The sequence below is a fragment of the Rhododendron vialii genome, chromosome 10a (genome assembly GCF_030253575.1).
Source record: "Rhododendron vialii isolate Sample 1 chromosome 10a, ASM3025357v1".
In the NCBI taxonomy this organism is placed as follows: domain Eukaryota; kingdom Viridiplantae; phylum Streptophyta; class Magnoliopsida; order Ericales; family Ericaceae; genus Rhododendron; species Rhododendron vialii.
In genome coordinates, this window is record NC_080566.1 from 1,861,863 (window position 1) to 1,886,761 (window position 24,899).

The window sequence follows — 24,899 nt, forward strand, 5'->3', positions numbered from 1 at the left end:
AAAGAGTCCTCGTACCCCTCCCTAGTCAGCGATTACCTAGTAGAGGTGGTAAATAAAATTACTCTTAAGCCCTTCTGTGTTAAAAAAAAGGTCGGTCAATTAGACAATGGGAGATAAGCTTATCGTGGATGAGGGAAACGGTCCGAATCACCAGGCAAGGCCCATAAAATGACCGTTTAGGGTCCAATAACACCAAAACAAAAAGCTAGCAATTGTGGCTAGTTGCGGTAAAAAGTCGCATATTTGTTAGTAAGAAATGTGAAAATCAATTACTATTGAATGTTTTGGGCAAAAAATGATAGTATCTATAATATTCGAACCATGAAAGTGTTCATAAAAATATATCAATGGTCCAGATTTACTGTGTGTAATGAATTTGGACAATTCATTTATTTTTATGAACTACCAAACCTCTTTTTGGGCTCTTCTTTTTAAGGCCCGCAAAATCCACTTCGGGTCGAACTCTCAACGTGACAGCCCAACAAGTTTCCTCACTCCCCACTCTTCTTCCGCCGTCGCTGAAAACTCCACCCACCGCCCGCCGGAGTTCTCTCTCTCCTCGACATATGGACTCCTACTCCTCTCTCCTCGACCGAACCCGAGCCCCTCACCTCTCCCTCCAGAAATTCGCCGTAATCTCAATCTTCGAAAAACTCCGATCATCCCCTCCGCCTCTGAACCCCGACTCCGACCCCGGCCGAGACGCCGTCACCCAGTGCCTCCGCTCCGCATCTCCCGCCGTCGTCGACCAGTCGGTCCGGGAGCTCTGCCGCCTCGTGAAGGACTCCAAGTTCGACCTCTCCCGCGCGCTGTTGGAGCTCCAGTCCGCCCTCGAAGGCTGCGAGTCGCGCTTCGTCGACGTATTCGTTAAGGGGCTAGGGTTTCTCGTCAGATATGGGTTTCGACGGGACAGTTCTTCGTTTCGGTTTCCTTCAGCGGAGACGCATCCGTTCGTTCAGGTGAGACTTGAGAGTAATCAAGGCGGGGAAAATTATTCAAGGCCCGTGTTGGTGCCCCAAATCTTCTTCTACTACAGTGGTCACCACTACACTTTGTGGTGGGAACCACACAAATGTGTGGTAAAGAAGAGTTTGTGGCACCGCCATGTGGTTCCCGGGGCATGAAATCATTACTCCAAAGGCGGAGCCATAGTGGGGCTGGGATAATTTTACCTGAGTCTCATTTTCGTACCAATAGTCCTCCTAGTTTTTGACGAAAATGAGACTCAGGTAAAATGTAGACCTTAATTAAAAAGTAAGAACAATCTTCATTTTTATAATGCTGCATGTTGTCGAATGATACGATAGTAGGAATACTCGAGATTAATTTTTCACTTTATCAAAACCGTTCCATAAAAAGCTCGAATGAAATGGACTTAATCTTAGAAATCATCGTACCAAAAGTTGTCTTTCATAGTTAATCTTAGAAATCATCATACCAAAAGTTGTCTTTCATAGATCAGCCCTCTTCGACTTTGATTCATGGCTCCACCACTATGAGTAATTTTTCAGCAGAATTAGACTGAAGTGCTATATTGACATTATTTTGGCTCGCATTTTGGTGCGCTGGTGACTCAGAGCAACTCCATTGGTGAAAGTTATTTTCTGGCTTGTTAGTAGAGTCAAACTACCAAAAAAAAAAATGGCAATGCTACTTCTACGATTGGGATCAACAGTATTGATGGTGACTTAGCAGTTTGGTGTGACAACTGGCTTTACTAGTGTCTGGCAAAGCTTTAGGCTAAATGGAGCTACTATTTTGATGTTCACAATTTGGATTTGGCATACCAATGTGGATGCTATTAGGTGGTTCTAACTCGAGTACATAGCAGCTGTGATTAGTTTATGGTCACAGCATTTGAGCGTCATATTAGATTTGTACGAACAGAATCTTGGGCCATTAGGATACAATATGTAGGATTAGTGTTGCTGAAACAACTGGATGTTAAAGTGTATGTGTGGTAAGACTAGAAGAGATAGGATTAGAAATAAGAACAATCATCAATAGGTAGGAGTAGCAGCACCAAGTAAAGATAGAGAAAATAGACCAAGATGTTTTGTCATGTACAATGGAGATTCTTAGGTACCATCGGAAAGATTGATTGTGAAAAAAGATTGAGAAGATTACTTCGTAAAGTTGTAATGAAAAATTTAGGAGGATGCGATTATGCAAGGGTTATGAATATAGTAAATTAAATGTATTGTATTTTTCCTTCACAGATGGCAAAAAAGTATTCATGTGGCAATCCAAAATGATTGGTACTCGACACTTAATTTGGTTTGGTTTGCTTTTACATTTGGCTATCATTCAGTGTGGTGCCTTATGGGTTGCTCGTCAATGTCATGGTTCCATGGAGCAAATTCTATTGGTTACAGTTCCGTATCCCATACACTACTTAAATATCCTCTCCATTTTGGGGTCTCGATTGTTGTCATTTTGATTGGTAACATCACTTACATTGTCCAAGGTTATATAATCTTCACAACAGGATTCATGGTTTATGGATTGCAGGTTCTTTCTTGCAGAAGGGAGGTTCAATCTGAACTTGTGCAACAAGTGCTTCTATTCATTGCGCAGAACAAACGATTTGGAATGGTGGAAGTTTGTGATTTCTTGAGACCCTTCATGTACTTTTTGATTATAAGAAAACCCTATTCGGCTTCTCTTTCTATGTTTCCGAAGGATTTAATAACATCAATGGTTTCCATGTGTTGCTCATTCCCTCTGGAGGCATTGCCTCTAATTAAGCTCCTGGTGGGATGTCTCAAAAGTTTTACTGCCGTGGAAGCTGATGTAAGTAGAAATGTAATTTTAATTGGATATGCAAAGTACAGACAGTTTTCCCGCCCTTCTGAATGAATGGTTTAAGCTTGACATAGATAGATTTCATGCCCCTGTTTAACTTGTTAATTCCGGTGTGTAATATTTTGCAGGAGTTTAGGAATATCCATTATTTTGTAGATTATATTGCAGATGCATATGTCGTGGTTTTGAGAAATTTGGTCAAGACGGGATTGGTATGTCATAAGTTATTTGCTCCATGTTCTAGTCTAATTTCTACCTTAAACTTTGTTCATCTGTCATGCTGTGCTGTGACTGTTGTTGGGTTCAGATCTTAATGGTCCTTCATATTAGCAGCAGGTTCAAGAGGCTCAACTATGCGTGGTCGAACTGCTTGAGACTGTTTTTTCGCTGTTTCCTGATATGCACAAGCACTCTGGTGGAGTTGAGCCTGTTGTGGAAGTATGGAAACGTTTAGTATGTGGCCAGAAAGAGCTTGGCTTGAGTTATATACCTGAACTGTCGAGAGTAACATTGTCCTTGTTTATTACGCTCATTCAATCCGAGTTTGAACATCAACAACTTTCTATATTGAAACTTCTCATCTTCCTCTTCAAGTGGAAAAGTGAAAATGGTAAGGCCATACATTATTGCCTTCCTGATTCTTTTAACACTTCACTTACATGGGATAGGCTGCATTGCTAAGTTTGGCGCTTCCCTTGTGGGTGCTTGTAGTATCTGTTTTATTGGCCCAGATTTCTTTCCATAGTATATGTGATAGAGTAGTTGCATTCGAAGTTACTTTTCTCGATGACTGGGATTACCTTGAGGAAATAAATACAGAGGACTAGCACTATTAACTTCCTTTCCATAGAAGATATCGCCAAAAGAAAACGAGCAGAGAACTTCCCTTCTCTGAGAAAGTTTCTCCTCCAACTGACCATTTAGTTGCAGGAACCTCCTATGTGGGTGGCGGGTGGCGAATCCACCTCATAACCTCGCTCCCGCACTCTGTCAGACTCTCCTAGGAACCTCGCTCCCATTAAGAAAGGAACCCGCTCCCAACTAGGATAGAACCTCTTAGGCATATAAATCCTGAAAGAAACAAAAATAAAAGATACCAAGCAAGAGAAAATACAAAGTAATGATAAGATATTAGAAAAATATTAACTTAAATTTGCTCAAGTACTTAATATAAACATAATAGTACTTAGTCACTGAGACAATCTTTGCAATTGACACGATTGACGAATGACACTATTAACTTGCATTACATATGTATATCTTCATGTATTATTCCTACATGTTCCCTGTGGCGCTCCCGGATGAGGAGCTCCTATGGTCCTTTGCTCCCCCGCCTCCGCCCCCGCTCCCGTTTCATGCAACTATGGACCATCCCCTTCCCTGGGTATGCAGCTTCAACGTGAAACTATGCATCCTATTAATAGACTTAGTCAATTAGAGCCCACCAAAAGAAAAAAGAAGAAGAAGAAGTCTGCCTGTTCAGGTAGGGAGAAGGTGGGGAGAAACTTACTCTTTCATCAGTTTGGTCTCTTTGATTACTAATTAGAAGTGTTTTGCCTTCAGCAGCTCTTGTAGCTTGGACTTGATTGGAGTACTTTCTTCTGTTAGGTGGTGTTTTATTTCATTCTTTGTAGTTGATTATGGCCGTGTCATTGGTGTGGTACTTATCACTCCAAGCTAGTATTCTATCATCTTTAAATGCTTTTGTGCTTAGAAGGCTTATTCTATTGTTCTTGTTGTGAGACAAATTAAGAGGTGTGAAAGGGCTCATGTATTCTTTTGCATCATGCCTGTGTACAGTCAGCCCTTAGTAAACTTAATGCAAGTTTATGAGCGTGAATGAAAGTGGTAGGGGAGCGTGAGTGTGAAAGTGTCTTTTAGGAGCATCCCAAACTATTAAATTTTGCGAGAGCAAAAATTGGGAGTGCAAGAAGTCATAGTGGAAGGGGTAGGGTTGCACCAGAGGATTGTGTGGCCTAGTGTTAGACACATATTGCATGTTATGGTCTAACTCATGTAAGGGTGCACGAGCGTGAAAGTGTGTCAAAAATATCTCAAACTACTAAAATTTGCAAGAGAGAGAATTGAGAGCGGGAGCGGAGGGTCCTACAGACTCCTACTATTGGATGATGTGACCTAGGTTACAGTACTGTTTTGGGAAAATTCTGAGGAACCTACTATTGACAGTCCATTGGGCTGTCAGTAAGCCAAGAAAAGACATAAAAAACAGACTTCTATGCACCTTTCACACTTTTCAATACACTTTCACACACTTTTATACAATTTTCACGCATTTCTCAATACACGTTTTAAATCTTAATGACAGCCGACGGCGTTGTTTTTAGCATTTTCCAACTAAATATTCATCATAATTTTTGTTGTTTAGTGAGTTCTTTGGCCTCTCACTCTCTTGACTAGTCCCTCGGTAAATAAGTCCTACCGATCAAATTACTTTTTTTTTTTGGGTGGGTGGGTGGAGATTTGGTGATAGGTCCACTATAGAGATTTCATAAGCCCACAAGTCCACCTATTAGTTTTGTAAGCCCACAAGTCCACTAACCTAAACCTAGGGTACCCTATGAAAGTGCCTAAAACCCTAAACTCTATGAAAGTGCCGAAACCACTAAAATCCTATGATAGGAAAGTGCACCCGAAAACCCTATGAAAGTGCCTAAACCCTAGGGTACCCTACCCTATAATAGGAAAGTGCACCCTAAAACCTATGAAAATGCCTAAACCCTAGGGTACCCTACCCTACCCTACCTAGGGAGTGAACTGGGCCTATTATGAACTTTTTTAATTGGACTTGACACCTTACAAAACTAATAGGTGGACTTGTGAGCTTATGAAATTCACATTATGGACCTAAGACCAATTTTTTGTTTTTTGTTTTTGGGATAAGTCCTACCCATCAAATAACAATATGCATTTATGGGGTTAAATCACTCGGGATGGCCTTGAGGGGACAATTCAATCTGAAGAATCTGCTACTTGACTTGGCTTTACGGCCATCTCATATGCCCCATGGGGTTCCTTGCTGTTACTGTTACTATATCGTACTGCTATGCCATTGTTTTAAACTATGCTGTAGTAATCCTGAAAGGATGAATCACGACTACCATCTTCGAGTTCGTTTGTGCTGAATGTGATTGGGATGTTGGTTTTTGTCACTCGATGTATTATTGTCTATAGGTTATTTAGGCTGCTATATTTAGTTTCTCCTTCTAATTTTAACCCCTTAACAAAATGCATTTCGTACTTGCTTTGGCAGATTTTGCAGACACACTTGGGTTAAGAGAAGAGCTTCTATTTGTTTTTCCTATCATCAACCTTGTCTCATCGCCTTCTAAATCTGTTAAGCAAGCAGCAATTGATTTGCTTTCCACGATGAAAAAGCTTTTAGTGAGTTTGCCTGTTGCAACAAAGAAAGAACTGATTGTGCAAGGGAAATTTCCACCTGTTAGCAGAGCTGGAGATATTGTTTTTAGGCTTTTGCAACATTTATGGTTTCAGGTTCAGTATCCATTTACCGGACGTATTATTTCAAGTCTCTTTACCCACCAAATATCATTGTTGTTGTAATTGTGAGTGGTTATTATGGGCGAAATGTGCTTACATGTGATAAGGTCCATGCATAAATGAGTTGTTTGGTCGTTGCTAAGAATTTGGTGTCATGAATGGGGTAATAGTAGCTGTGGACAATTTTGATCAGTTGCTCCATTACTATGTCTGCTCCCTGATTGTGCAACTTGATGAGTCTCTTTCTTTCTATTCAGCAAAAGCTTGTGTAGGGTTCTGCCGTTCTGCTAATGAAAATACAACTCTTGCTTGCAAGAAACATGAACATATTGGTTTAGAATGTTTGGAAGTAGAAATGGATGCAATGATTGGTTTGATATTTGTAGACTTGTAGTTGTTTGAAGGAGCCTTGGAAGAAGATACCAGCCTTCCTTAGTGATGTGTATGTAGCAGATGGTTGGAGGATGATCTGGAAGTACTTTATAGCCTTCAGAACCCTGTTGCGAGTCTTGTGACCATTTGGTGATTGTGAACAAGATAGTTAAAAAGAGGCTCTATGTGGTGTAGGTATAGAGAATTAATGTGTAACAATATTCCATCCGACGAGCTAACATTTCTGTAGAATGGCTAGTTAAGCAGTTTATTGCTAGGTTTTGGTTTGATCATGTGCATAAAATAATGGTGACTCCATTGATTTTTATACATATCTATTTTTGGTTGAAAAAAGAAGCCTTGATGGTGCTGCAAGTTGAAAAGGATGTGGTCTAGTACTGAAGAAAGGCAAGATAAATGCAGAGCAATAGCGACATGGGAATTTGTTAAATTTTTATGCTTATTACTTTACTAGAGTAGTTCTGTGCCCTTTCTGAAGTATTTTGGAGTTGGCACATGCCTTTTGTCTTGCACTGTGGACAAGCATGATACTTCAGAAGTTTTGATGAGGTTATTTCTTTTTATTTCTTTATCATTGGTGATTTGGTCATTGGAACATTGATTCAGCTTTATTTCTTATTTGCTAAGAAAGAACATGCTGTCTGGCTTCTTAATCTGCATGCCCTGTTCATGCTTAATTGGATACTTTTTCTTGATATGTGTCTGTCCTCAAACCACATTTCCTTCTTTTTTTTTTGGAAAGTTGAGTATTAGATGGCTTACCAATTTCTCAGTCCTTAAATATACTGCTTGAGGAAAAAAACGTTGATGCAATAAGGTCACGGTCCTATTTAATAAAAGGATTTTATATAGAGGTCAAGTATAACGAACTTGCTAAGTTACAGTATATGTAGGGCATAATATTTTTCTTTGATTCTTCACTTTCATATTTTCCAGGATCAACCTTCACTTTCAAGTTCTTTCTTTTTGAATTTTGGTCCTAATGATGGAACCAGTATCAACAATTTGCACAATGTGCCAAAGACATGGACTTCTCAGCTGAGAGAATATGCTCTGTGGATTGTAGAAAGACGAAAGTCCTCACTTCCCATCTCTCAGTCTCAAGAGATCTTTCTTGCAGGTAAATGCTATCAGTTCTTCAACAGAAATTTTCGTTTGCAACAGACAGATCGTTTTTTTTTTCTTTTTTCCGTGATTTTTGTTTTTGGAGTACTTAAGTTAATTTGCCACATACTCACTCTATCTTGTTATTTGGCACGTAGAAATGCCTTTGTTACTAAGTGCAATTGCTAGCGTTTTGGTCATGCACGATAAACTGGGGAGTTCAGCTGTAGATCTCTTGGCCGTTGTCAGCATTATGGATCCTAAGCTCGGAGTTCCATTGTTGCTAACGGTTTTGTACTACAATAACATATTGTCTGGTAAAGACAAAGATAGTAGCTTCCATAAAATGTTGGTAAGTTTGTAACACATTCCTCGTGTACTAATGAATTCGTGCTAACTTTTGAAGAAGTTTTCACTTATTAATGATATTTGAAGTCTTTTTCTGCAAACTGTGCTGCAGCTAAAACTTTTGGGGATGCTTCCTTCACTTGCTTCCCATCCTCTGATGATACCGCTCATACTTCAGACTATTTTGCCCATGCTTCAAAAGGATGCAAAACCGTAGGTTACTCATGTCAATCAACTGTGTGTAATTTTTCTTATCGCTTATTGTGCTTCTGATGCTGCTGTGTTGACATTGTCGTTTCATTTTGCTGTAAATATGTTGTCAATTTGTGTTCTGTTAGTCATTTATAGGATTCCAATGTATGACACTATGACTAGTAGTTATTATGCTTGGAGTGATTTCCAAACAAGGTTTCGAGCCTGTGGGAACATAGTATACGGTATACCTCTGTTTGAAAATAATTGTAGCAATCCAAACGTTGTTTCTTGTATATTTCTTTGGTGTTTTCAGTAAGAAGATTAAAAAGCAAATAAGAAATCAGAAAAACTTGGAACTTGAATAAACTAGAACCTAGAAAGAATGGAGTTTTGGCAGGAGATGAGAGCAACTACAGCTCATGTTTTACAGTGATAGACTAGCAAGCTTGTGGGAAGAAGTACTTGTGTTGCTGACTGTAAAGACGTCTAGCCATTTAGTGATTGGAGGAATCATAATGGCTGTTAAACCCTTATAATTACAAAATAGGAAATAATAACAAGATTATTTACTAGACCTAAGGAGAACGCTAAGGTAATTATTGTTGCCAAGGTTGTGAGGCAAAATGTGGCTAGATTCTTCTATAGGCACGATTTCAGTTTATGGGTGCTGTGAGAACTTGAGATGCACACCAAGGTTCATGCACGAGTAGTCATTGTTATACTGGAGCGGCGTGAGACACTGCCCCACCTGAACAGCCGTGTAATATATGATCTTATTGTTGCAAGAGGTGTGACCTGAACCTGTACAAGTAGTGCCATTGTGCAAACTTCAGTGGGGCCCTTAAGAGTACTGGTTTGCAACTATTGTGACAGGCACTTGTCTTTTTTTATTGTTATGACTGAGTAACACTTGCTTTTGTATGGGAAGGCTGATCTCTTTCTTTCTGCATTATTTTTGAACTAAATCAGCTTCACATCATTAAATTCTTTCCGGACTAAATGCAAACCCTCTGTTTTATTTGTGAGGTTATCTATTCGTTTCATAATGCTTTCGATGTAGGAAACTGCATAATAATTCAAGCCAGTCAAGAGCTGGCTATCTAATTGACTTTTGCATTTTGCAAATGACTGGTTGGCATGGAAAACAGTGGACGTTAATGTTATGAATTGTCTGCCTCTCTACCCTTTTGGAATTGCATGTTCACATTGTTTTTATGATTTCAGTACAATGAATTTATTTCTTTGGAAAACACGTTATAGCTCACATAATATCTTGTGAAGCTTATATATATTAGTTGGACTTTTTGTCTTACGTTTCCAAGCATTCCTTCTTTTTGTAAAGATTGCATAACAGTCTTCATTGTTGTTCATTTTACCATTAGAGTGTTGTATGCTACTGGTACACGCTTGCTCTGTCAGGCCTGGGAGATCAATGACCGTGTCTTTGGGAGTTTGCAGGTATTCTTTTTTGCTCACCTCTTATTGAAGGATTTACTGGAGTTGTCTCACATTATCCATTAATAAAGCTGGAAGATACCATGGGGGAAAAATATAAAAGATCCAAAAGTTTTGCAAATTTGGATTCTAGTACACGTGAAGTGGGTGTATATGATACTGAGTTCTACATATGCTTTGAGTCTTATATTGGCTCTCTGTCTCTCTTAGCTACTTTAATAGCGGTATCATGGTGTTCATAATTCCATACCATAAGATTGAACTATTTGTTTGACTTGCTTTGGGTATATGTTGTATATGCTTTGCTTACTATGGTATTTTGGCCTCATCCTTTATTCTGAGCATTGCTGAAAAATTTAGGGTTTTCTATGGATAAATGCAGAACTAAAAGTCTAAAATCATGATTTGAAGATTTGTGAAAATTTATTCTTTCATTTTCCTACACCACCTGTATTTAAAATATTGGTGAAATTATTCTGATTAATTGTTCACTTCATCACCTGCATTTTGATGTGGTTGGAATGTCATTCCCCCCACCCCCTCAACTTTTCACTCAACACTCCATCACCTTATTCTGAAAATGGGTGACTAATGGGTTATTTTTCATGTTTCCATACCATCGCTCCTATTGGAGATTTGTTTTATTTAAGTCGTCATATTCACTCTCCATCACCCTTATTTTGAGGATGGGTTATGGTTTGTTGTTTTAGCATTTTTCTACACCGTCACCCGTATTTTAAGTGAGTGTAAACCAAACCAACCAAACCGAGCCTTAATTCCTGTTGGAATTTGTCCCACATCGGTTGATTATCACCTCGAAAACAATTATATGAGTCTTGGCGGCCTCTACCGTCCTGTTGGGGTGGTTAATTATTTTAAGATCTTGTTTTTTATGCTTGCGCCTTTTAGCGGGGTAAAGTCTTTACTGATCTTGGTGGAATGAACAAAGTCGATGTTGAACTGTTTGGTATAATGCATGAAAACTGTATCTAGTTGCTATATGAAAGGTGACCCTAATTGCACATTTAAGATCCAACTAGCATATTTGGAATATTGGAGAACCTGAAATACACACAACTTTGCCTATTATGGTGTATAAGTTACAAAAACTAGATCCATATTACGGTTGCTTTTGGAGATGCAAATTATTGGATTTTGTAGTAGTGCGATATACTTGTATCCTATGAAATAAAACCCTGACTAGAAGAAATAAAATTGGACTATGAGGTACCAGCTGCTGATGTTGCTTTTGTCGACCATGCCCTTATTCTTTGGATTCTCTTCTTGATTTGTCTTGCAATTGTTGTTGCCATGTTGTTGATTTCAGGGAGTATTGCTTCCAAAAAGTTTCAACCAATTCATGTCTGAGAGAAATATCTGTATAAGTATGGCGGCTTCCATTCTGGATGTTTGCAGAAAAAATCCTGATAGGGGCGTGGACCTCATCTTGTCTGTTTCAGTAGGTATCTGTAGTAACATTTATGTATTCTTTCATTTATTTTTATCTTTTGATTTTGTTGTGTGTTGATATGATTTTTTCCCTGGGGGAGGGGGTGAGCATATTGCTTCGAGCTTTCTAATTTCTCCATTGAATCAACAGGCTTGCATCGAGAGCGAAGATCCTATAGTTCAAGCTCTTGGTTTTCAAAGCCTTTCCTATCTTTGTGAGGCTGATGTGATTGGTATGCTATTATGCTTTGCCTGCAGCAGTCTCTGCTTGTATTTGTTTCATAAAATGCAGTCTGACCTTGAAATTATTGTTGCATCAAGTCTTTGTGCTACGTAATAGCGTCCACATTACTATTGAAAAACAAGAAGAATTTAGACAAACCTGTCTTTCTTGACTCTCCTATAGTTAATTGTTTCCATTTTAGCATATTTGCCAACTTTAACTGAAATTGTTTATTTGAAGTTTAAAGATTTCTTCGAAATAAATTGTAAGAAGAAGTTCTGTGTGAATATTCATTATGTTTACTTTTCTACGTGGGCATCACTATGTCTTGCAGCTGTCTTGAGTTTTTTTTTGACGGAAGCCACTTTGAGTTGAAGTTTGGGCCCTTCTATTGCTATCATGGTTGTTCAATTGCTGTCATTTTATCTTCCATCCCCACTCTTCTTCTCGCTAAGTTCTATGCACTTGCTACTGTTGCTGCTTCGCGCATGTCTGAAGGCGTAACTGCACAGTTTTGACTGGTTTTGACTCACGGAAGCTCAAGTTAGACCTACTTTCATGGAAGCCAGAGTGAGCTATCCTACAGAGTAATTTGTAGATATCTCTATATCTGGAAGATCCTATCCATCAGTGCTGAGGGCTAATAATTCTCATGCTGGACCTCATGATTGGAGGGGTAGCAACTTTTGCTGAGATTGACAAGCTGCAATAGAACTTTTTTTTTTGAAGCATTTTTCATTGCAAACAGTAGTTACATGTCAGAGGTCCCATGACTCCCATTTATACTGTTTCTTTGATCCAACAGGAGGAAAATATTTTGGATGTTCTTGAGAGGCGATCTCCCTATTTGCGTGTTATATGTTCCACCTCTGAGGAGATTGCCCATTTGAATGTTTATGCTTTCCTTTTCCTTCTCCTGGGATCAGTTTAGAGTCTCGCATAGTCTTCTTGCATTAGCAATTGCTAGTTTCCCCATCTGACAAGTGCAGTTGAAGTTTGTTACTCCCTCCGTCCCAAAAAGGAGGACAATTTTTGAAACTCGTGTCATTTTTCATCGCTTATATCTTTCAATCTATAATATTTTTCGTGAGTTTGAAAACTTTGTATTATAGAACTAATCAGGAACTATCAAACAAGATCCATATTGCATATTTTTTGAGATTCATATTGAAAGTAAAAAGGAATTGAAATTGGCACAGATATCAAAAATTGACATCCAATTTGGGACGGAGGGAGTATAACCTATTGGAACTATGGTCTAGGAAACACAAATAAGTGTTTAAGTAGGTATCTGCAAGCTATTTCTTTTGCAATAGAAACTTTATGGTGATCTTTGGATTGTTGTTTTTTGTTTCATTTAACGCACCCTTTCAAGCATTTTTTAGTCTCTTGTCATTTATGAATAAGAAATTTAATGCACACTTTCAAGCATTCTCCATTTTACTTAATTTTTGTTTGCACATCGATATATTGTTATATGCCAGATTTCTACACTGCTTGGGATGTTGTTTCGAAGCATGTGCTGGACTCCTTGGGAAACCCTCATGTTTCTCAACGGTTAGTTACTAGTATATCCATGACTCTCTTTTTCTAATTTCCTTTATGGAAGAGTTTCCTTTCTTAAATTCTGAGCTTTAAACTGCCTGCTATTCAGAAGCAAATGAGAAAACTGATGCTTGTAAGAACTGCTCTCCAATTGGAACCAGGGTGTTTCATCTTTTTCCCTCCATAATGTGCTTGTATTTGGCAGTACTATTTTGATTTATGAGCCCGCCAAATAAATTTACTGCCATTGGTGCATGGGTCATCATATTTAATTGCAGTACTAATGGTTATTTGGTGTGGGTGGACAACGTTTTAGTTAAATTATGGGACAGGCAAGCATAAAAAGTTAAATAAACTTGCTCAAACAACTTGTGATACTTGGATCCTCTTTTTTTAGTAACTATGAGCATAGCATAGTCATCAAATCGAGAACCATCTAGTGGATTCAAAGTCTAATTATGCATATTATGGGTCGAATTGAAATTGATATTCGTAAAATTACACAACTTAAAATTTTGCTGAATATTTTTGAGGATGTTGAGAATGGGATCGTAATTTAGTAAATCTAGCTGGAATCGTAAATTTTTGTGCTGATTGTACTCTAGTATAGATTCACCCAAATTTCAACATAACTTTGCTGAATAACTTTTTGAGGATGTGTGTGAATTGGATGGTATATGTAACTGGAATTGTAGAACTTAGTACTGACTACTGATTCTACCCGAGTATAGATTCACCCAGGGGTTGGGATCAATTTGTACTTGAATTGTGAATCGAATTGTAAATCATTAGATACTAGCTAGGGCTACGAATGGCCATTGGTTTCAATAATCGGTTTTTGATAGAATCCTTGTGCTTGTTTCTCACTGTGTATGAAAACCTGATTCCCAAAAACATTTGTGAAGCCAATAACAATACATGATAATTTGATGCAAGCCTGCAAGGTTTTTCGTGCCAATCTGCTTTTCTTTGCAGTTGTGATGGGGATACAATTCATAGTTATTCCATCATATGGAGTAACATTTGTACTTACTGTCCATAATATTCATTTTATGGCAGTGCATGCCTTCTCTTAAGATGGGGTGCAATGGATGCTGAAGCGTACCCTGAAGCTGCAGGAAATGTTGTACAAATATTGTGGAATGTTGGAACCTCCAAACATTCAGATCGTGGGTCTCTATGGGCAAAGGCGCGGGTCTCTGCTTTTGAAGCATTAACTCAGTATGAGGTTAATTTTGTCAAAGCTCAGCCTATGCCTCTTGGCTCATTGTCCTTTGCTTGTTTGCTTACTTCTTTGTACTGTGTTTTGTTTGAGCAGGTTCCAATGTGTTTTTTTTAACTTTAATCACGTTGTGTATCAGGTACCACACATTCAGAAAAGCCTCCCAGATTTTAAGAAATGGAGTATGGAGCTGCTGATCTCTGAGACTGATCCTGATGTACTAAGGGCCATGGAAGTATTCGAAGTGAAGATTATAAACTATGAGCACATGTAAAGAATAATTTCCCAGATCATCTTTTGCCTGCTTTGCAGGAAATGGTTTAACCTGCTAACCTTTAAGCATTTTTGTTCAGCACAAGGCGAAGATCTGTGAAGGAGAAAAGAGTTGCTGGAAACAAGATTGAGAAGTTGCTTGATGTTTTTCCTCAGGTTATTTTTGCATCAGGTATTGAGATATATGTCTTTCTGAGGTAATTTTGATGAATTTTGTAGGTTTCCAGTTTGATGGAAACAGAATTTTCTTGTTTTTCATCTTGTAACCTCCCATGATCATCGGTCCATTATTTTTAGTCTCTTGGTTCCCTGCATTTGGTGGGATCAGCACCAATAACTCAAGTAAGAAAAAATCAGATAAGTGAGATCTAATATTTCCTTCCTCCATGATGGTAGTCCCTTTTGGGAGTCTAACTTTTCAAGCGTACATGTATTTGATGCACCCACAAAGATATCAAATGCATTGATTTCTTACACTGCCCAATGCCCCTTTATCCCCACTTTTAGAATGTATTCTTAACTCTTTGTACAGTATAGTTTTGGAACAGCTAAAAAGTACTCCATGTGTTTTGACATTTCCAACAAGTGGGCATGCATTTTTTTTGGACATCTAAAATGGTAGGTGACTGGACAAACATAGGTGATAGAGGGAGTACGTTAAAAATAGAAGACTTTCAGAAAAGATGCCAACTTCAGAAGGGTTGCTTTACAGGAATAGTTTCAGGTGAACCTAAAGAGTGGGGGGTTGATTGAGGTTTTACTTGATTTTGAAGTACAAACTTGATTTTCGGCTCATCATGATACATAGTTATGTTGGTGAGATACACGTGCATGTAGCCTGGCCAACCATTTATCTACAATTTCTTTGCAGGAAATATCTCTGGAGCTAGAAAGTTACCTGGTGCAGCTCTATTTTGCTTGCCCTTGACTTCTAAAGATGGGAACAGGAGGAATCAAAAGTAAGATCACTATGCCTACCCTTGAAACCGAGTATTTTGATGAGACTTAGCCATACTTTAACTGCTGCATTAATTAGATTGCAGGCATTGCAAGATGTACATGCCGAATATGAGAATGCAGTTGTGGAGATAGCTGCATCTCTGCAGCTCTCAAGAAACATTTTGATTGCACTTCTTTCGCTACAATCTTGGAAACCCTTCATGCAACGCTGGATGAGGGATAGTGTCATTTTGTTTGATGCAAAGGCAACTTCCACCGCGTTGGATAAAGCATCTAAAGCTGCTAACGGTATTTTCAAGGTTCGTGCCATCTATTTTGACAAGACTCTGCTTTTGTCGCATGAGTTTAGCTGCACTTTAGTGAGGTGTAGCTCAAAGTTCATAAATAATTTGTGAACCTGCTTATCTTTCAGATTATGAGACGGATTGCAGAGGAATCAATTCCAAGATCTGCAGAAAACATTGCACTAGCTTTGGGTGCTTTTTGTGAGGTATAATATCAATATGCCTTTTTTTTTTTTGGGTAAGTTGTAATCTTATTAGCTCAATAAACCAAAACAAGAAGGACCTAGTCCTTACACAGCTTTACAAACCTGATTACATCTGGGTAAACAACTAAAGAAACAAAAAATGGCTACCGCCCCAAAACATTAAGGGGAAAAAATATTCCTATGAACTCTCCAAGAAGCAGCGATGGATACATTTTGAATAGAGGCACGAATATCCTCAATGATAAACAAGGAAAAGCAATCCATACCTTGAAGCTGAAAAACCCTCTTGTTCCTCTCCTTCCACAGCCAATAAAATGCAGTCAAAGACATGCGCATTGGCATCCCCTGTTGCTAATCATTAGATAACAACTATATCATTTTGTCCAAATTGAGGTTGAAGTTGTGTATTGTTCCCAAAGTTTGGTATACTTCTCTGAAGCGTTAGTTCAATGCCCATTTCATTCTTGCTACTACTGTTGTAGATGGTTTGCAATCCACCAGTTATGTTTGAAAGTGTCTCCGTATAAACAGTTGGATCTATGTGAAAAACTTGCAAATTCTGATTTTTAGGATGGATCTGCACTTTTCCAGTAAAGCAGATAAAATGAAATGGGAGAGAAGGTTCTGAATTCCTTGTTACATCAGATTTATGGAAGATTGTAGCATACTTGATCCTTAAATAGATCCAATATAGGAAATACTTGGATAAAATAGTAAAATACTAGTAGTGCCTAATTCGGACTTTGGACTAGGTGCTTCTAGTTGATTTAGATTCCCAGCAAATCATGCTTTGGTTATTTCGTACTTCATTCCTTAAGTACCTTTTTGTTGTTTCCAGGTCTTGCCTCAATCTGCACATGCTGTTAAATCAACTGCGTCAAAGTTCCTGCTTGGTTGGCTATTCCAATATGAACATGAACATCGGCAATGGTCAGCTGCTGTTTCCCTTGGATTGATCTCAAGTTGTCTGCATGTGACGGATCACAAGCAAAAGTTCCAAAACATCAAAGCACTTATTGAGGTACATACTTCTGATTGCCTAATACTTGGAAAATGTTCCACAGATAGAAGTTTGCTGATGAAAAAGTATTTTTCAAATCATCATCGCGTGCCTCAAATTGTGGTCCCAGACTCCCAAATCCAATTATGTCCGGTGCTTTGGAAAAATTTCGTATACTTCTCTGAGAATATGTCCTTGAGGAATTTTTTGGTGAATGTGTGAACTGATGCCAACCTGCGTAAAGAAGTAGCTAATCCGTACTAGGCCAAACACGAACCTGGTTTTCTTGTCTCACTTTTGTATTGCGAGTATAACTTGGCTCCTTTTGTTTGTTGAAGTTTATGAACCCATAATTACTTGAATAATATTACATGTAATTGGCACTCGAATATGTGTTGATGTGTTTACATTTGTGTTAGTGTCATGTGACTTACTGCATGGTCCATCCTGGTTTCCTTGTTCTATGCTTGAGGATTTTCAATACCGACCTTTCATCAATCATAATACTTTGGGGCTGGAATGCAATTACTATTATACCACTGGGGCACCCTTTTTTGCAATTTTGGCCATTTTTTTGGCAATGGCTCAAGCCATTTTGGAACCACTAGACTTGCTCTTATGAGTTGTTTGCATAGAGGAATGTGTATTAATGAAGTGTTCTCTCATTCTCATGTAACCGTGATGCTTGTTTTACTGCTTTTGGTTAATTCGGCCTAGAAAATCTGTATCCTCTCTTTGTTTCTATTTCCTTAATGGCGAGGCCTTATTTTCTTCACATAATTTGTATTTTTGCTTTTTTGTAATTTGGCCTTGGAACAATCGAGCTTTTTTCTATGTTTGTTTTCAGTTCTGCTTATTTTGTGGAAGGGACTTCTTTCCCACCCTCTACTTCCTCCTCCAATAGTGTCTTCAACAAACATAAACTTATCAAGCATGGGACTATCAAAGTACATGACATATATTTATTAACCATAAGCAAATTGCCATTGCAAAATTTAACAATCAATGGTTGTGCTTTTAGGTTGCATCTTGTAGCAGAAGCACGCTCGTAAAAGGAGCTTGTGGAGTTGGATTGGGATTTTCATGTCAGGATCTTCTTACCAGGGTTGAAGGTTCTGACGACTCAAACTTGGAAAAAGAAACACACAAGATCCAAGAAGTAGAAATTCTAGGAAAAATTGTTAGGGTCTTATCTCAGATGATGTGCAAGTTATCTCCATCTTTGTTTGATCTTTTAGAAAGTATATCTGTTTATTTCCCACTGGCTACAGATGATACTGATCCATATCTAACAGCTGAATCGCTGGATGAGAACTGTAATGATTTAGAGGAAGATATATGGGGTATTGCAGGGCTTGTCCTCGGTCTGGGGAGTTCTATTGGTGCAATATACAGATCTGGGGCCCACGATGTTGTGCATAAGATTAAGGCTTTCATCATATCATGGATTTCGAATTCTAATCCTTTAGTGCAAAACTCTTTTGGCAGTGAAGCTTTGGATATAGTATTCTCTGTGGGATCTTGTCTCGCACTTCCCTCTGTAGTGGCATTTTGCCAGAGAGTGGAATTAATAAACGACACTGAACTCGACCATCTAGTGAGTGGTTTGAAGGAGCTCATTTCTGAAGTATTGTCTGTTAAGAAATCGTGTGCCTTCCGCCAGAGCTTGTTGATGGCATCTTGCGTTGGAGCAGGAAGCCTACTTGCCTGCATTTCGAACGAAGGTGTGCACTCTTTGGAAGTTGAACTTGTAAAAGATTTGCTGGCCCTGTTTAGGGAATGCTACTCTAATCCTCATCCTCCTCTAATCCCCTTGGGTGGGATGCTTGGAGTTGTTAATGCACTGGGAGCTGGTGCTGGGACTGTCGTTCACAATTACCCTTCAACAACCTTGCAAATTGCTTATGGTCAAATGGTGATCATATCTTCATGAATTACCAAACCCAATGTTGCTTAACTATTTGATGATTTAAATATTTCTTCTCCTTCTTGATAGGTATTGCTTGTTCTTTCAGGATTCTTTCCACATAGTTGGTCCTTTACAAGCAAGTCTTGTTTTGGAAGCCCAATTGACTGCATTGATACAGGAGATGTTTCTTGTTGCACAAAATTCCGATGACCATCAACTGCAACAGCATGCAGCATGGGCAGTGTCATTTCTTCGACATCATTTGTGGTTCAGAGAATTTCATAAAGTCGATGTTAGTTTCCCAAGTAATGCAGCTGGTCAAAAATCTGTATCTCAAAATCTTCCCCACGATGGGGTAGTCATGGAGCTCTCTTTGTGGCTTATGCATCTGAACTATCCTGGTGTAAGTCCCTACAATTTCTCTATATTACATTTGGACTTAAGTGTAAAGCTTATTGTAGCACTTTATTCTTATCTTGTATACAAGAAAACACCTTATCGTGGCCATTATGACCGACCTGTCTTTCATCCCAGAATGTGACATCATGACCCTGATGTTTCTGGTTAACTTCCTTAGGCTGGTTATTGATTTGCTTGTATATTGTCCATATAAGTTTATGGACTTTTATGGGGCGTCTGTTGCCCAATTGTCTTGTATAGGATACATTATGACTTCTGTGGAAAGAAAGGTTTACTAATTTAATCTATCTGAGGTGAGCAATATTCATGATCTCTATTACCATCCTATCCATGTATGGCTTAGTTTTGGTTAATGTATCTGTGGATATGTTGCTGACAGAATTAACATAAAGAGATGATTCAGGATTGCTGGTTCTTTTAAGGAAATTAAATTATGAACTTATCCAAGTGTCGATCAAAAGATAGTTTTCCTTTCGCTTCTTTCATGCACACTGAATTAAATTAGCTATCATATGTATGCAAATCTCTCTAATTTGTGTGTTTTTCTGGAATTCGATAAATTCAGACAGGTACCTTCTCACATGTTAACACAGTTGCAACTGTTATTCGGTGCCTGTCACAAGCTCCCAGATTGCCAGCATTGGATTGGGGAGCAATCGTCAGACGGTGCATGAAATATGAGGGTCAAGTTGCTGAATTATTGTCTCCAAATTTAGCTCCTAAAAGAGGAATCCTCAGGGAAGAATGCCTGCAGTTATCTTTAGCACACGCAAAACAATTGAATCCACTATTAAGCTTCCTTGATGAGCTTTCTGATCTGTCTAGGTTCAGGACACTTGAGATCAATCTTCAGTCATGGTTTCTTTCTCACTTGGCAGACCTGATAAAGGTATTCTCAGGTTCAAGGCTTGAGAAACTATTCGATGACGTGGCTAACTTCTTTTCTTCTTTACTCTCGAACCAAGTTTGTAATGTGGAACACAAAAGCTCATTGCGGGTTTCTTGCTGGAATGGTCTTTATCTTTGTATAAATGAAACTTCTCTCGACTCTGAAGTTTATGTACCAATTATGGAACATTGCATGGAGGCCCTCTTTTCTTCATTGCCTATTTTGCACTCAGCCCCTGCTAGTGAAGGGATGGAGCTGGTGCATTCAGTAGAGTGGTCTGCAGCAGTTAGATGCCTTGCAAGGGCTCGACAGGGTTGGTTATTTAACCTTCTGCAGGTATTTCAAATTGTGATTCTGTTTGTTATCATTGATACTGATGCTTTGTTGAATGAAGAAGAAGCTTGTTTCATGATCATCTGTTCCGTTCCTTCTGCCTGGGTTAAATATGGTGATCCTTTACAGCTGATGTCTTCAAATGATTTACTGCTCTCTCTCTCTCTGATATATGTCTAAAAATGTTGTATTCTCCAGGCCTTTACTGCCATAATTCCGTTTAAGAATTGGTTGCCTGGTTTGTAGGTAGAGGGTGCACACAGTTTGTTTGGTTTAGGTTTGTAACAAAGCCAGAAAGGGACCCACCCATGCCGTTTCCAAAAAATGAACTTTCATAGTTTGGACCAAATTGAAGGTCCCATTAGATTGTTCCAAACCAAGATCAGAGAAGTTGGGTTGGTTTAGTTGTCCTTCTACTATTATCTTTTATTGATCAAGTTTTATATTTTGATAATCATGTGGTTGAGTACAACAATTTTAGTTATACTAACAAAGATGGAGTATTGGCTGCTAGTAGGCTTACTTAAAGAGAGGCTCAAGATTGAGTATTAGAAATCCCATATCTGTTGGAAGTAAAGCTTTCTCTGCTTTTCTTACTGTACCTTGCTAATACAATAAAAAGTTAGCCCATACATCTAGGTCTTCCATCGTGAAGTGTGTGTGATGAGTTCCCTCGGTGGATTAGGATTCTGGTGGTTGTGTAAACCAACACACGATGAGATACACTGTAGGAAGCCAGTCATCTCTTCAAAGTGTAATTAGACATCGCAGAAAAACCAAACCCCATCGTAAAGTGTGCGTGATGAGTTTCCTTGGTGGATTAGGATTCTGGTTGTTGTGTCATTGAACACACGATGAGACACTGTAGGGAACCAGTCATCTCTTCAAAGTGGAATTCGAATTAGTCAGTGCAGAAAAACCAAACTAATCAACTTGTCTTATGATCTTATGTTTATGGTGATTTTTTGCGTTGTGTATGTGGAGCAATGGCGATTAAGTAGTTGATTTTGGTATTACAAACCCTTTGTACCAAGCTCCCAACCCCTCACATGGAGTGTGTGGGTCCTACTCATGGGTGGTGGGTCTACACACATTCCATGTGAGATGTGAGAGAGTTTGGAAATGTGTGGGGTTGTAGAGATCTTGTTGAGTAGTTTAGGGGCATGATTAATGTGTTCACGCAATGAAATTCTGCTATTTATTTCAGACATGTGATAGTTATTTTCTAGATAATGTTAACTGTTTTTGGTGCCATGTACAGGTTCCAGAAGGAAAAATAGAGGAAAGAGATCGTGACTTTTCTGAGGTAGTGAAAAAGACTCGAGCAAAGGCCAGACTAATTAAGATTGGTTCCATCCCGTTGAGTGACCTGGGGAAACTGAAAGTATATCTGTTGAACACTAAATCAGACGGTCAGTTTTCACAAAATGGCAACATAGTTGAAATCGGGAAACTCTGTACTAAAGTTTTGTTTTGTTTTGTTTTTGTTAATAGCTATATAAATATCCTATAGCCACTTAGCCAGTAATTCAAGAAGTGGCATGTTTATATTTCTGTTGGAAGGAGCATTTTTGTGCCTTCACGACCACAAACTTGTGCTTGCTGAGAAAATTACCTTCTGTCTTTACAGGTATTTGGGATGTTTTGGTAGACATTGTATCAGCTCTGCAACATGTTGAAGGGCGTATCAAAAGGCAGTGGCTTCTTGATGCAGTGGAAATTAGCTGTGTAACATGTTATCCTTCCACGGTAGGGCTCAATTCTTCGTATATGTTATCATTTCATTTTGCTATTGATTGGTGTTATCCCAAGACTTTTGTCTGTTTGCTCTGGCACAGATGCATGATTATAGTCTTGTTAGATGTACTTTATTTCAGCCACTCAAAACAGTATCATAATGATGCTGTACTTTCAGCTGCTGAAAACAGTATCGTAATGAAAAATATTATACTTTTCTTTCCCTATGCTCTTGTCCAATCTAATGGGATGGCAGAGTGCGAATTTTTTTTGTCTGTTCACATCACTGGAATGATATACTGAGAATTGTATGGTGGTATAAATGTTAATGGCATGTCATAGGTTCTCTGTGTGTGTGTGTGTACTACAAGTTGTTCCACAAAGTGGTTAGTTCAATGGGTAAGCATTTGGAGTTCGTCGCTCACTTCTTGGGCTCAAGTTTTCGTAACTTCGGCCCCGACATAGGTGCAGTGGATATATTTCTGATGGAAAACTAGGTACATGAGGAATCCAAGTTGCTTTCACAGTTATAGTGTATTTATTTTTTATCTACTTCCTATCATAGGAACTGTTTTATCTGGAAAAAAGGGACTGGTACCTACTAATCTCTAGGTCCTGAGTTCAAATCTTAGGCACTTCTTGTATCAACCTAAGGTTAGTTTGTACCCTATCTACTGTCGTAGACACGCGCTGATAGAAACCAACTATGCGCACTTTTTCTTTTGATATTTATCTTATGCTAGCACCTCAACTTCTATGCTCTTAAAGTTCTCCTGGTTCTCTTGCAGGCTCTGCAGTTTCTTGGTCTGCTCTGTGGTAGCTTCTCCAAGTATATGCCTCTCCTGGTTTTGGACCCAGTTACAGTGCTGAGTGATCTACCAGTTACGCTTTCTTCTCTTTTATTGGATAACAGCAGCTGGGGGGTGGCTGTGGAGTCCGTGGTTTCTTATTTGTGGGCATCCACGGAGAGAATTTATGATTGGGAACGCGGTTTTGATACCCCTACCCCTTATCCTCCTATCGATGACAGTGAGAGTGACATGGCTGTTTTCCTGTTGCGCGTGATGCATTGTGCCTGTGTTTCTTTGAGAGCCTATTTGCCTCCTGAGAAGCAGCTTAAGCTTGCCAACTTGATGATACCTTGAAGTCAAATTTTCCTGGTAACTCATGTGTTTGGGCCAGCTCACGCGTTGCGCATTGTTTGACCCGCCTAGACCTTCGGGGGCCCTCCCAACTAATTTTCGGAACCAGTTTCACCTAAGTCGGAGCGAAACTCCGTAAGGACTGGCCACATAGTAGCTGCTGATAACACATGGGAGGTTTCGGACCCGAGACTCCTAAACCTTGACCCCAAGACCAACCCCTTGAATATCTTGAATTCTGAGGACATGCTTTGAGAAATCTTTAACAAAGATGCTTGAACTCAAGACGGAAACGATGTCATCAAAAACATGATAGAGAGAGGATTTTTCTGGTTTTGGTTTTTGTAGATACACTTCAAGGAATTTCACTTTTATCAATTGAAAATGATATTAATTGGGAAAATAGTCCCATTTCTCTTTGGCTTCATTACTTTCCTAAATGTCCAATGCTGATAAATATGTTTAACTTGAACTTGCTTAGGATGGGATACCATTGTTTGTTGATTGTAATTCTGTACTATTTAACGCTTAAAGATGCCAAGGGAAAAGAAATGAAAGAGGAAAAACATCGGGAAAGATAGAATTAAATTGAGAAACCCATGAGGCCATGCTCTGCATTGTGTTCGTTTCCTTCATTTTGGTTTTTGTTGCTTTTTCAAGAAAAAAAAAAAAAAAAAAACCCTCGCTCGTTAACTATCATAGCTCTTTGGCTTTTTGCTAAATTATGTTTTTGGAAACTTGGATTTGTGTTATCTTTTGCTAAAATTTCCTCATCTTCTTCCCTTTTGATGTACTTCATTAGTCTGTCTTATGGGCCAATCTGGATTTGTCTGCTGTATTTGCACTAGTCTAGACATGCTGCCTGCCTACGAATTTACAGTCCGTCCCCATCAACCGCTCGACATTGACCCAGAGAGAATTTAGCTTAGATTTGTTGGTAATCCATTAAACTTACTGGTAATCAAGATCCTTTCGTGGTACCCTATCCCAGGGGATGTCAAATCTCGCTGCATTCTGAACACTAGACGATGGGAGCATACTCGTCACAGATTAGGATCCGGGAGCCCGTGGTTAAAAGAACCAAAGTACTCAAGTAAATTTTTTTTTTCTTTGTCATTCGTTAATCCTAATCTACTCTATCTTAAGATTCTTGGGGAGGGAGTTGAGTGCTTACGGGAATCGAACCTTGCTTGTGTGCATAAGAGTATAAGAGAGACATCAATTGTACTCCACTCTACTTACAAAGAACTCAAGTACGAGCTCGTATTTTTGTTTGTGTTATATCCACAAATCAAGCTTGAACTTTTTTCTCGAGGTTCGTTAAAGTTTCAAATTAACCTCAAACAAGCGACTAACTCGTTTGGTTTATAATAATATATCTAAAATTCAAACTACGTGAGATTGGCTAACTCGTTCGGTTTATGATATAACAAAAATTCAAACTATATGAGATCGACTAACTTATTCGATTTATGATATATTTAAAAT

The 24,899-nt window shown here is 38.8% G+C and overlaps 1 protein-coding gene across 4 annotated transcripts; it reads left to right on the top strand.

Moving 5' to 3' along the window:
- The first annotated feature begins 437 nt into the window (after nucleotides 1-437).
- LOC131304808 (protein RST1) lies at nucleotides 438-23,838 on the top strand. 4 transcript variants are annotated; one of them, XM_058332201.1, is made up of 25 exons: nucleotides 438-959; nucleotides 2,512-2,793; nucleotides 2,934-3,017; nucleotides 3,136-3,415; nucleotides 6,077-6,318; nucleotides 7,654-7,837; nucleotides 7,980-8,173; nucleotides 8,282-8,382; nucleotides 9,747-9,822; nucleotides 11,147-11,278; nucleotides 11,420-11,501; nucleotides 12,976-13,048; nucleotides 14,096-14,264; nucleotides 14,398-14,528; nucleotides 14,612-14,703; nucleotides 15,403-15,490; nucleotides 15,568-15,790; nucleotides 15,904-15,981; nucleotides 16,820-17,002; nucleotides 18,003-18,896; nucleotides 18,997-19,293; nucleotides 19,876-20,535; nucleotides 21,794-21,944; nucleotides 22,163-22,281; nucleotides 23,058-23,838. In XM_058332201.1, the coding sequence occupies exons 1-25, from the start codon at nucleotides 567-569 to the stop codon at nucleotides 23,412-23,414; spliced, it is 5,565 nt and encodes a 1,854-aa protein (XP_058188184.1). In that variant the 5' UTR covers nucleotides 438-566; the 3' UTR covers nucleotides 23,415-23,838. The 4 variants fall into 4 exon arrangements, with proteins under 4 accessions (XP_058188184.1, XP_058188185.1, XP_058188186.1 ...); XM_058332202.1 differs by having other exon boundaries at nucleotides 3,139-3,415; XM_058332203.1 differs by having other exon boundaries at nucleotides 3,142-3,415.
- Nucleotides 23,839-24,899: the final 1,061 nt, after the last annotated feature.